Source organism: Otolemur garnettii, unplaced genomic scaffold, assembly GCF_000181295.1.
Source record: "Otolemur garnettii isolate 467f Iridium unplaced genomic scaffold, OtoGar3 scaffold00043, whole genome shotgun sequence".
Classification (NCBI taxonomy): Eukaryota; Metazoa; Chordata; class Mammalia; order Primates; family Galagidae; genus Otolemur; species Otolemur garnettii.
The window spans coordinates 3,316,881-3,329,691 of record NW_003852438.1 but is presented as its reverse complement, the minus strand read 5'-3'; the positions used below and the strand labels follow the sequence as shown (position 1 = coordinate 3,329,691).

The 12,811-nt window shown below is 40.6% G+C and overlaps 1 protein-coding gene and 1 pseudogene across 1 annotated transcript in view; one reads left to right on the top strand and one right to left on the bottom strand.

The window, feature by feature from the left end:
• Positions 1-3,224: 3,224 nt before the first annotated feature.
• Positions 3,225-12,811, bottom strand: part of GTF2F2 (general transcription factor IIF subunit 2) — a 159,419-nt gene continuing 149,832 nt past the window's right edge. Inside the window, exon 8 of the mRNA XM_003790354.3 lies at positions 3,225-3,695. Coding sequence (XP_003790402.1) covers positions 3,576-3,695 — 120 coding nt within the window. The 3' untranslated portion in view covers positions 3,225-3,575. The remainder of the gene's footprint in view (positions 3,696-12,811) is intronic.
• Positions 4,155-4,317, top strand: LOC111725559 (annotated as a pseudogene).

Genomic DNA, 12,811 nt, shown 5'->3' with positions numbered 1-12,811 from the left:
AGAGAGAGAGACATTAGGTGATTCTGGATGTAAGTAATCAAATAAACGGGCAGTTTGCAGTTATTCCTGGGAAGTATCTCCTCATCTGAATTTACAGCAAAAAAGGAACATCACTCAATAAGTAAGAAACTCCACAAACTGAATAAGCAATGGAAACCAATCTTTAAAGTCAAAGCAACAGAGGCAGAATCCAGAAGCAATTATTTTTGGTTTAAGAAAGAAAACTCTTGGGACTCTGCCAACACTAGTGAGAAGTCAACACAAGACTCTGGGCAGGTGAACTACAGCTGTGGGCAGCAGCAGGGGAGGACTGTGGAGCACCCATTATCTAATACACAATGGTGAGCAGGAGCCTTGTGAATCTGGCTCTGTCCCTGGCTACTGTATGACCCTGGGCAAGTTTGTGAACCTCTCAGTGCCTCAGGGTTCATATCTATAAAACAAGTCACATGCATGGTGCCAGGCACGCAGTAAGAAGCCAATAAACACAAGCTTCTGCTTATCTAGTAACACAGGCAGAGAATTGGTGGTACGTAAGGCACATTATCACAAACACCCATGACCTTTGCTCTTGGTGCCTGGCACACAGTGGGCATTGATGGTTTTTTACTGAATAAACAAATGGCAAAGTGGTTGATAGGCTTTTGTTCAAGGAGAAACACTAGAATGCTTAAGCAGAAGTAAGGCTTAGAGGTCAAGAGTACTGGCTAGCCCAGTAAGCTCTTTAATTCAACATTCTATTTCAATCATTGTATTACACACAACTACTGTGCGTTCATAATAATCAGTATAGGGCATTGAAAATCATTTGTGTCAGGAATTATCGATGATTAAATTATATTAAATGGCATTTAAGATCAAACATATTGTACATTACCATATTCAAATGCCTTAAACACTGGAAATTGCAGGTGAACATAAATTTGATGATAAATTAACTGGTGTAGACTTCTCGACAGCAACACTTTGTTCACACCTCTGCACCCACACAGTATTGTTACCCAATCACATCTCCATTTCCCACTGACTGCGAACACTTCTTATGCCTTGTGCTTTTGTATCCCCAGTGCCTGAGGTTAATTCATGCTCAGTAAATACTTGCCAAATAAAAACAGTCACTGTGTGTTTCATGACCATGCCAGATTATAGTTTTAGTCTATACAGATTTCAACGTTTTAAAATATGGTACACTTTAAGAAAGTCATACCTTAGGTAAAATTTTAGAATGATAATAGAATCTAGTTTGAACTGGAAGCAGGATCTGAAAAGTCCTTTTTAATTTACAAAGTTTCTAACAATCAGATATAAGCCATTGCTTTTATATTAACTATTAAAGGCTTACACTCCTGGTGTATCTGCAGATGTTTCATCATACTGTGCTATACCATTCCTGTACCATGGATGCTGGTACCTGCTTTAAGGAAAGGCAGGAAGAAAAAAGAACAGGAAATATTAGGAAAAATGAGGTTAAAAAAATGACTTCTGATCCCTCCTGTTAACGTATTAGGAAAATATTCGGCTCAGGTACCCACTTTGGACTCATGTCAGAAAGAAAACAGAATCAAAAAGGAAGCCAGACTGTCATCTCCTAGACTCTTACACAAATGATAGAGAGAATGGCCAAAGGACTTCCCTTGCTGGGAAGCTAGGACTACAGGCACTAGCCATGATGCCCAGCTAGATCTTCTATTCTTTTAGTAGAGATGGGAATCTCATTCTTGCTCAGGCTGGTCTCCAACTCCTGAACTCAAGCAGTCCACCTGCTTTGGCCTCCCAGAGTGCTAGGATTATAGGCATAAGCCAGAGAACCCAGCCCTTGGTTTAATTATATAACATTTTCTTGAACTGCTGGCATTTGCTACTTACTGGTTGTAAGCATTCAGAAGCAAGTGATAAAACAAGCAAGTATAAAAACAATTTTTCAATGTGCTTAGCTTGCTAGAGCTTTTTATGTTTTTCAGTGGTCTTGTTTGTAGGCATAATTTTGGAATTGCCTAAATACCATGTATATAGCCTGTTGTGTTAGAAAAAACTTTAACCATGTACATGGATTGCTTTTATTTAAAAATTCAAGAAAAAGATGAAAGAAATATTTTCACACCCCACAAATGGACATGAACGTCTTCTGTTTCAGCTGGGCTCCCATAAACTTCCTTCAATTTGTTGGTATCATCTGCCTTATGATGTCCAATGTATGGCTCTTGAGTGGGCAGTAAGCTCGCAGAAGCCAGTCTTTAAAGAACTTATAATTGAACTGGGGGTGACATATCTTGACATTTGGGGAAGGTATTTAGTTTTTGTTTGTTTTTTAAGACAGAGTCTTGCTCTGTCACCTGGGCTAGAGTTTCACGGTGTCAGCCTAGCTCACAGCAATCTTAAACTCCTGGGCTCAAGCAGTCCTTCTGCCTCAGCCTTCCAGGTAGCTGGGACTACAGGTCCTGCCACCATGCTTGGATAATTTTTTTTATTTTTAGAAGAGACAGGGTGGCACTTTTGCTCAGGCTGGTCTTGAACTCCCGAGTTTAAGCAATCCTCCTCCCTCAGCTTTCAGAGTGCTAGGATTACAGGTGTGAGACACCACACCTGGACTAAGAGAATGTATCTAAATTGCTAACTGGGCCCTGTGTTTTTAATATCTATTTTGTATTTAGGTATATAGCATGTGGGAAACTAATTATTATTATTATTATTTTTTGAGACAGAGCCTCAAGTTGTCCCCCTGGTTAGAGTGCTGTGACATCACAGCTCACAGCAACCTCCAACTCCTGGGCTCAAGTGAGTCTCCTGCCTCAGTCTCCCAAGTAGCTGGGACCACAGGTGCCCACCACAATGCCCAGCTATTTTTTGGTTCCAGCCATCACTGTTGTTTGGCGGGCCTGGGCTGAATTCGAACCCGCCACCTTAGGTGTATGTGGCTGGCGCCTTAGCCACTTGAGTCACAGGTGCTGAGCTGGAAACTAATTATTTTAAAAGCAAAAAGAAACAAATTGACCATGACTTTGTCCATTTCTCATATCAATATCACTAGTGTAAAATATGCTAATGATGAAAACTGCCATCTCACTACAAATTTCAATGTTCTTTTTTTATTAACGTATGTATAAACCACAAAACATGATCACCTGTTTTAAAAAAAGAGCTTTTTTTTTTTTTTACAATTTCAGAATAAGGAACTTTGGCTTTTTATTCCTTTTAAGAGTTTCTGTAGTTGACTATTTTTATCTTACCATTCTCTTTGGATCTGTATTTTCTTGGTGCCTCAGAGATACAGCAAGGATAGAGGGTCCTCATTTAAGAAACATTTCCTAATGTTACATGTCAAAAGCTAATACTTAATACAGCAACCTCAATTCTCATTAAGAATAATCTGGTTTAATACAAGTCTATAAATAAATTTGTTCTTTCTCCTCAAAAAACACTTACTAAACTTTATAAGAAGTATAGGTTTAAAAAATGTACCAAGCGCAGTGAAAGCACTGTTATTTCGCCCCTATTAACACACGGTGTTCAAGCACTCCAGCAGCATGCCTGTGCCCATGTTGGGTGTTCCATTAGCACTCTGGCAAGCAGTCTTCTTAATCACTCTTTTCTTCTCCTTGATAGTGCCTGTACTCTGGCTTCAGCTCCCACGTGTTTTTGTGGATCCCTTTTACATTCTGTACACCAATTTCTTTCAAGATTTCCTTCAGGTATCCCTAAACAAACAAACAAACAAACAAAACCCCAAACAGATGAGATTATGAAGGGAGAAAACAAAATTTTAAATAAGTTATATGCTAAAGCATGGCATCCTAGCTCACAGCAACCTCAAACTCTTGGGCTCAAGCAATCCACATGCCTCTGCTTCCCAAGTAGCTGGGACTACCACAAAGCTCAGCTATTTTTTAGAGATAAGGCTAGTCTCAAACTCCTGAGTTCAAACAATCCACTCTCCTCGGCCTCCCAGCCTCCTGGAATGCTAGGATTATAGGGATGAGCATCACCTAGGTTGGAAGTCTTGAATAACTTGAAAAAAAAAAGTCTAGATGAAAATACACTGGAAAATTACCGGTGCTTAAATGCATCAACATGACACAGTATACGAGTGTAATCTGCCCTTGAGTTTCACAGACTCAAACTCAGGAGCATAGCATATATTAAAAATGACAAGTATTACTGCTTCTTGGCCTTTTAGCTAACATCAAGTGTAGTATCTATTCTTACCAGTTTAATATGTGATATGTCCTAAAAAAAATTAAAAAATGACACATATTTTTGAAATGATAATATTTAATGAAGTTCTAAGGTGAGTTCTCAAACTTGCTCTTAGGATACTTATTTTTCTTGTGTAATAAGGAAGGTTATTATTTGTATTTACTATTGCTTGTATCTTGGCCAAACTTGCAAACACAGGGTAAGAAGTAATAAGTAATGATAACAGATGCTACAAACCACGGGGGCTGCGGCTTTCTTGGGCTTGGCTCTCCCAAAGGAAAGAGTCAGTACTGTGGTATTTTAGGTCCCTAAGAATTCTACAGACATTGACCAAATGATTACTATATTCACAGAAATGATGGCGACATTAAGTGTGCCTAAACCCCACTTTTGCTTGCCAATGCTCAAGGCCCCAAAAGCATCCCGCTATAAGCTGGCCAATATAAATTACAGTATCTTTTCTTGAAGAAAGAAAAGTTAATTATTTAAAAGTGATCTTTTCTTGCTGCAGAATGAATCAATCCAACAATGGATTGTGTACGTAATTTCAGTGTGTATGCTTCAATGAGGCAATTATAGTATCATGACTCATTACTTTTTTTTGAGACAGAGTCTCACTATGTTGCCCTCAGTAGAGTGCTGTTGCATCACAGCTCACAGCAACCTTAAACTCTTGGACTTAATTGATTCTCTTGTCTCAGCCTCCCTAGTAGCTGGAGTACAGGTGCCTGCCACAACATTTGGCTATTTTTTGTTGTTGTTGTTGTTTTAGTTGTCATTGTTGTTTGCAGGCCTGGGCTGGGTTTGAACCCGCCAGTCCCTGTGTATGTTGGCTGGCACCAAACCAGTGTATGTTGGCTGGCACCAAACCACTGTGCTATAGGCACTGAGCCGGAAGATGTAAATTTTAAAAATTAAATTTTAAAAATTAATTGAAATGAGGCACTGATAAGAAAAATTATTCAGAGGTTATAGTCGAGATAATATTTAAGGAACACCCCTTCTTGAGTGTGGTACTAGACTGTCTACATGAAAACCTCACAGGAAGCTTATTAACTAAGCTTCATCTACTAGGTCTACTAAAACAAAATCTCCTACGTTAGGCCCAGGAATCTGCATTTCAACAAATCTTTAGGTGACTCACTTAACTACACTAAACTTCTATCACATCTGCTTTAAGGTTCTTCCAGCTCTGATATTCTAGAATCTTCGAGTCCCTGATGTGTTGCTTAGTTCTCTTAGCTTCACCACAGCTAGAAATTACGTGTTACTAACAGAATCTAACCCCAGTTAACACCAACAAATACAAGGCGGGGCCGGAGTAGTGGCTCACGCCTGTAATCTTAGCACTCTGGGAGGCCAAGGCAGGCGGACTGCCTAAGCTCAGAAGTTTGAGACCAGCCTGAGCAAGAGTGAAATCCTATCTCTAAAAAAACAGCTGGGCATCATGGCAGGCACCTGTAGTCCCACCTACTTGGAAAGTTGAGGCAAGAGGATGGCTTGAGCCTAAGAGTTTGAGGTTGCTGTGAGTTATGACTCTATAGCACCCTACCCAGGGCAACAAAGTGAGACTCTGCCTCAAAAAAAACCTAAAACAAACAGAAAGAAGCCATTGACCAATATAAGGCTCTACATTTCATAAAGTCCGTTTGGTTAAGGGTAGGTTGTCACCTAGAAACCTAACAGCTGATTAGCACCTCCACATGGGTTCTTTATAAACACCTTGGATGGCTTAGCTCTCCCTTGGGCAGCCTTCCCATCTTAGCAGCCAGGCCCCAGCAGGTGGCAGCAATGGACCAAATGAACCCTGGGTTCGCCTAGGAGGCTTGCCTGCCTCCCACACCTTCTACTGTTGGCTTCACTAGCAGACAGACCCCTGTGAATGAGTAAGCACAAAGGCTTACAAAATCAAGGTAACACGCACATCTGCCATCTGCTACTTCAAATTACATTTAAAAAATGGAACACTGTTCATAAACTACTTTCTAATTGAACAAGATTCATAAATGGGAAATGATGGGTTAGGCACAAATGATTCTCAGTTTAGGTGCCAAGAATGACATCTTTGTAAAATTCCAAAGAACGGCTTATTATGAGAATGGCTAAGATAATGTTGCGCAAACAATCACCCAATTGTGGATGCACTGCAATGGGTCAAAATGAAAACAGCGATTGCCAGGAGCATTTTGATAGCCCAACAGAAAACAGAGTCTTTTAACTTCAAGTCTAGTGTGTCCATTTACAACCTAGGGCCAGTGGTTCTCAACCTTCCTAATGCCACGACCCTTTAATACAGTTCCAGGAAGGTTGAGAACCACTGATCTAGGTACAGAAAAATGAAAAGTCTAAAAAGTGTTAAACTCAAAATACAGTATTAAGAAAGCTGCAGTGTACAAATTCAGTTGCCTTCACATCTAGTCTATTTTGGTAATCTAGTATAATACGTGGATACTGCATAATTTCTTATACACCAAGGTATATCACTCTTTGTTCCTTGCAACAGTAAGAATGGAATGCAATAATCATAGTCTGTTGTCAAATAAAAAATGGGATTAGGGTCACAATGCCTAGCAATGGCATAGATTTTTTTTTTGAGGGGGTGGGATTTTTTAGATTTTTAGGATGTTCCAAATTGCAGCCTAAGACCATTTTACTCCCCCAAAATGGAGGGGCTTGGCAAGGGATTAGGCACAAAGCATTAGCAGAGAAAGTAGGAGTGATGACAGGGAAAATGTCAGGAAATCCCCACGGGGAAGAAGACATGAACAGAGATCACGCCATTCCTCTGTCTAAAACATTGCAGTGGCTTCCCCTCTGGCCTGTCGGTGAAAGTCCACACTCCTTCACAGGCGTCTGCTTGGGTCTGTCTTACCCTTTGGGCTTCATTTCCAATACTTCCTCTTGCACAGACACTTGATCTTTGTGCTTCTGTTTTTTCCACTGGCTGTTTCCTTTCCCTGTAATGTTCATCCCCTCTCCTCAAATCTGAACCCCTCATTATGTAGGGGCAGGTCCACATGCCACTTTCTCAGAGAAACTTCCTAACAACCTTACCCCTTAGACTTATGTTTCATACCACACATACTTTGATGATAACCCTTATTATGCTATATCATAATCCTTCATTTACATGTCTCGCCCGCCTCTTAAACCACGTGTTCCTATTCTAGTGCCTGCCTGCACATCACAGAGGCTTCACCTTCTGATTGAGGCGGAGTGAATAGGGTGTGCTTAAGAGTGACAAGGCAGCTGGAGGACTGTGGGGTGGGGAGCAGAGCACAAAGAAGGTGAGAAAAACAGACAATTTGAATGTCATAAAAACAGACATTTGAATTCTGGTTCATTTTTAGAACCCAAGCAGTGGCCCAGTTTGAGAAACGAAAGTTTACTGATTAAACTGTACTACCCGAATTTAAATGATATTTATAACTAAAATCTGTACCGTAGTGCTACAGTGTTGTTGGAGAGAGACAATGCCAATAAAGAAAGAGATTTTAAAGGTTCTGTCAAGATTAAAAATTACTTGGTAATCTTATCCACCTTTATTTTTCATTTGTGTGTTCACCCAAATATTTATTTCAGCACCTACAATGTTCCAGGTACAATGATACATAGTCATCTTGTCCAAAGTTCGCAGCTGAAGATTAGGGTGGGGGAACAAAGGCAGAGGCCTGTAAGCAGGCAATTATACAGCAACAAGGGCAAATGTGCAGGTATTAGAAGAGCAGAGAAGGGGCACTTAGCCTGAACAAAGAGGTTAGTTCTTTGAGGATGGACAGTTGATTATTGATGTGAACAGTATACAATTCAGTGCCGAGACCAAGAGATACAAGTTCTCCTCCTCTTACTTATCCCAAACATTGTGATTTTCCAATTTAATCCTTTGTCTAACCACCTTTGTATTTTAAACAAAGGATTCTAGAACTGAGCAGATCGCCTTTATGTCACAGAGGATTGGGGCTATTTCTCATTATAAACTATGTGCCACGCTGCAGCACAAGATCTGAATACACTGGCTCTGGTCCAGCAATTCTTCATCAGAGCGATGTGTGGGAGAGAATTTACAGCAAGTCTTAATGCAGGGAAAAAAAGGGATAGAACATCACAGACAGCTCCTTTGGAAGCAAATAGCACAGTGTATACTTGACCAAAGAAGTCGAGTGTTTAGGATGTTGTCTGCATTTGTGGGAGAAAATAAAACTGTGATGCCCCCAAACCAGAAACCTATGTATCAACTTCCTTATTCTTCCCCAAGATTGAGACAAACCTATCTAGAGTCACAGGCACAGTAGCCTATTTTAGTCTTTTTCTCTTCCCTTCCTCCACCCCCTACCATTTCTCATATTCCTATTTTCCTATACTGTTCTGTCAACCAAATAGAGGACTTATCTGCTTGCATTTCAGTGATAAGCATACGTGCACATATATAATAGCAAATCAATTATATCTAAATTCTTCGAAGTTGATTAAAAACATACACCTATGACAGGGAGCTGATCAACTACTAAGCTAATGATTTGACCCTATTAGGCTTCTAGCCACAAAATTTTCCCCAAAAGTTTAGACTGAATATAGAATATGCAACTCTAGGCTTGGCGCCTGTGGCTCAAGCGGCTAAGGCACCAGCCACATACATCTAAGGTGGCAGGTTCGAATCCCCAGCCCGGGCCTGCCAAACAACAACGATGGCTGCAACCAAAAAATGGCCGGGCGTTGTGGCGGGCGCCTGTGGTCCCAGCTACTTGGGAGGCAGAGGCAGGAGACTCGCTTGAGCCCAGGAGTGGGAGGTTGCTGTGAGCTGTGATGCCATGGCTCTCTACCCAGGGGGACAGCTTGAGGCTCTGTCTCAAAAAAAAAAAAAAGAATATGCAACTCTACACCAAAAATGGCACTGATTAATGCAGTTAAACAAAGTGAAACGCACTATGTGCTTTTTATAAAGTGATCCAGTGACAAGAAGGGCATTTTTCAGTTCTGTGATAATTTCAAAGTTATTTCACCTTTATGTGATTCTGTATGAGTAACTGGGACTCCTTTATGAGACATCACCAGCCCAACGCACTTAATGATGAAGATGTTAGTGACTCTACGGCATAAAATTCTTCCATTAAAAAATAAACTACATGGTTCCACGTACACCAGGGCTGGTGGTTTCCTACCCAGCCTGGGACTGCTAAACAATAATGACAACCGTAATAGCTGGGCATTGTGGTGGGCGCCTGTAATCCCAGCTACTTGGGAGGCTGAGGCAAGAGAATCGCTTAAACCCAAGATGATGAGGTTGCTGTGGCTGTGACAGCACTCTACCTAGGGCGACACAGAGAGACTCTGTCTCAAAATAAATAAATAAAAAAAAATAAACTACATATTAGGAAGAAACTGTGAACAAAGGAAACAGATGTTTTTATTCCTTTGGAGAAAGAAAACTTAACAGGAGAGGGAAGGTGATGCTGGGGACTTCCCCAGAATAGGGACGGGGACCATCTCTGCATTTTTCTGCTCCTTTCCTTCTGGTTTTATTTCCTCTTCCCTACTAAACCCCCACCTTGTATTCTTATCGGGGTCCCAATGGCTGCATCCCTCCCTTTGAGAAGCAGACAGGAGGGTAATGAAAGTCAAGGCATAAGCCTATCCCATCGCTACAGCCCTATGTTATTACTTACTCCAAATCTTGAAAAGATTATTGCATTGATATTTTTATGTTAGTGAATTACCTCACTCTAGTAATATCTCATCTGTGTGGCACTGACAGATGTTTCACATGTTTGAATATTTCAGATAAATGAAGTGTAAGGCCCAAACTTTTAATTTTAACCTTGTAAAGACGTGTTTCTAAAGTGTATTAGTTTATTTGTATACAAAAACATAACATAACAACCTTGGAATACTATGGCTTCCAATTGGGAACAAATATACACACACAGAGTAAATTTAGAAATTGTTAACTAGGAAATATAATCAGAGATATTCAAAACAATAAAGAAAACAAAATTCCTTTTGAAATATAAACTGTAGGTTTGGTGCCCATAGCTCAGGGTGCCAGCCACATATACTGAGGATGGTGGGTTTGAGCCTAGCCTGGGCCTGCTAAACAACAATGACAACTCAATAACAATAACAAAAATTGCCAGGCGTTGTGGAGGGCACCTGTAGTCCCCACTACTTGGGAGGCTTTGGCAAAAGAATCGCTTAAGCCCAAGATGTGGAGGTTGCTGTGAGCTGTGACGTCACGGCACTCTACCCAGAGCAACAGCTTGAGACTCTGTCTCAAAAAAAAAAAAATAATAATAATAAATAATAAACAAAATGCAAAGAAAAGGCCAGGTGTGGTGGCTCATGCCTGTAATCCTAGCACTCTGGGAGGCCGAAGGGGGTAGATTGCCTGATCTCACAGGTTCAAGACCAGCCTAAGCAAGAGCGAGACCCTGTCTCTAAAAATGGTTGGGCACTGTGACGAGTCACAGAGTCCCAGCTACTCAGGAGGCTGAGGCAAGAGCGCAAGAGTTGGAGGTTGTTATGAGCTATGATGTCACAGCACTTTACTAAGGGTGACAAAGTGAGACTCTGTCTCTAAAAACAAAAATAAAAAATAAAAATGCAATGAAAAAAAGAATCAAGTAAAAAAAGGGAGAGGGTATGTCAGTACAAAGAATTATAATAAAAACAGCACTTATTAAGTAGTAACTTTGGGAATGACCTTCAAACATTAAAAATATCTGCTTTTTACTATTAGATTAGGAACTGAATGAGCTAAGATAAAACTTAAATTCTGTTCTTTTCATGCCTGGCTTAGATTGATGGTAATTCTTTTTTTCTTTTTATTGAGACAGAGTCTCACTATGTTACTCTCGGTACAGTGCTATGGTGTGACAGCTCACAGCAACCTGAAACTCTTGGGCTTAATCGATTCTCTTGCCTCAGCCTCCCTAGTAGCTGGGACTACAGGCGTCCGCCACAACACCCAGCTATTTTTGTTGTTGTTGTTGCAGTTGTTTAGCTGGCCCAGGCCAGCTTTAAACCCACCACCCTTGGTGTATGTGGCTGGCGCTGTAACCACTGTGCTATGGGTGCCGAGCTGATGATAATTCTTAATAGTATAGAAATTAGAAAACAGTCTGCCTGATTGAGAAATTGGTTCTTTTTCCTTCCCATTAAAAAGGCATTCCTATTGTTAGAAAAATATTTTCCTTGTTTATCCATAGATCTATACATGTATCTAAAGGCAGAAAAGGCAATGTGGTGAGAGATATTCCTAGCCCCAAGTCAGGACAACTGTGTTCAAGCCACTAGCCAATTCCCTTCTTTGGATTCGTATTAGAAAATTGAACTGGATAATTTCTAAGATACCTTTTACTTGTATGATCTTGAGTCATAGATTTATATATCATAATTTGTAATATGTATCATGAAATAGAAATACAGGTAATTGGCTTGAGCAACTTGGGGAATGATGGTGTCACTCACTAAAATGAGGAGGTCTGAGGGAGGCTTTGGTGGGGTGTAGAAATCAAGAGTTAGTTTTGTTTTGAACAAATAAGGTCTGAGACAGCAATATAAGTGATCAGGGCTGATTAGGTGCTAACTCTGTGCCAGGCAGCATGGCACAGGAGGATAGGCAGTGACCCTGGCTGGCCCAGAGCATTCCCACTCCACTCCCTTAGTTCCAGAATGCCCATGCAACTCCCACCAGGTCAGTTAGAGCCTTCCCTCAGGCTTTTATTGAAATATCTAGACAAATTTTCTCTTTTTTCATAGGGGTTGTTAGCTGTGAGGTGCTTCAGGAAGCCATCTGTCTGTCATATGGAAAGAACTTCCCTAAAAGTAAAGACAAAAACAAGAAAAAAAGAAAGAGGAGAGATATGGAGAGATTGGAAGGGACTGTTCTAACTAAATAGTATTAGTTGCTGGATCACCTATCTCTAAAAATAGATACATTCCTGAATTTTCCAGCTCCAATAAATTCTATTTTTGTTTAAACTACTTTGAGCTTCTTTTCTTTGCAACTGAAAGAGTCCCAACCAATTCACAGACCCATATAACGGCATCCATATTATCTCGTAAATTTTTATTTTTATGTTTTGAGACACAGTCTCACTATGTCACCCACGGTGCATTGCCATGGCGTCACAGCTCACAGCAACCTCAAAACTATTGGGCTTGAGCAATTCTCTTGCCTCAGCCTCTGGAGTAGCTAGGACAACAGGTGTCTGCCACAACGCCTGGCTATTTTTTGGTTGTAGTTGTCATTTTTGTTTAGCAGGTCCGGGCTGGGCTCAAACCCACCAGCCTCGGTGTATGTGGCTGGCTGGCTCATTGAGCTATGAGTGCCAAGCCATCAATTTTTATTTTTGATAGAAATACTCAGTATCTTAAATTTTCTGGCTATTTTATCCTATAAGAAAGCCTATGATTCTCTATCTTAGCTCTTATTTGTGCCTCTCTAGGAACAAACTCTGAAGATAAGGTTAATACCACTTTATTGCTAATACACCAATGTGACCATTTTATTTTATTTTTTTTTGAGACAGAGCCTCAAGCTATCCCCCTGGGTAGAGTGCTGTGGCATCACAGCTCATGGCAACCTCCAACTCCTGGGCTCAAGCGAGTCTCCTGCCTC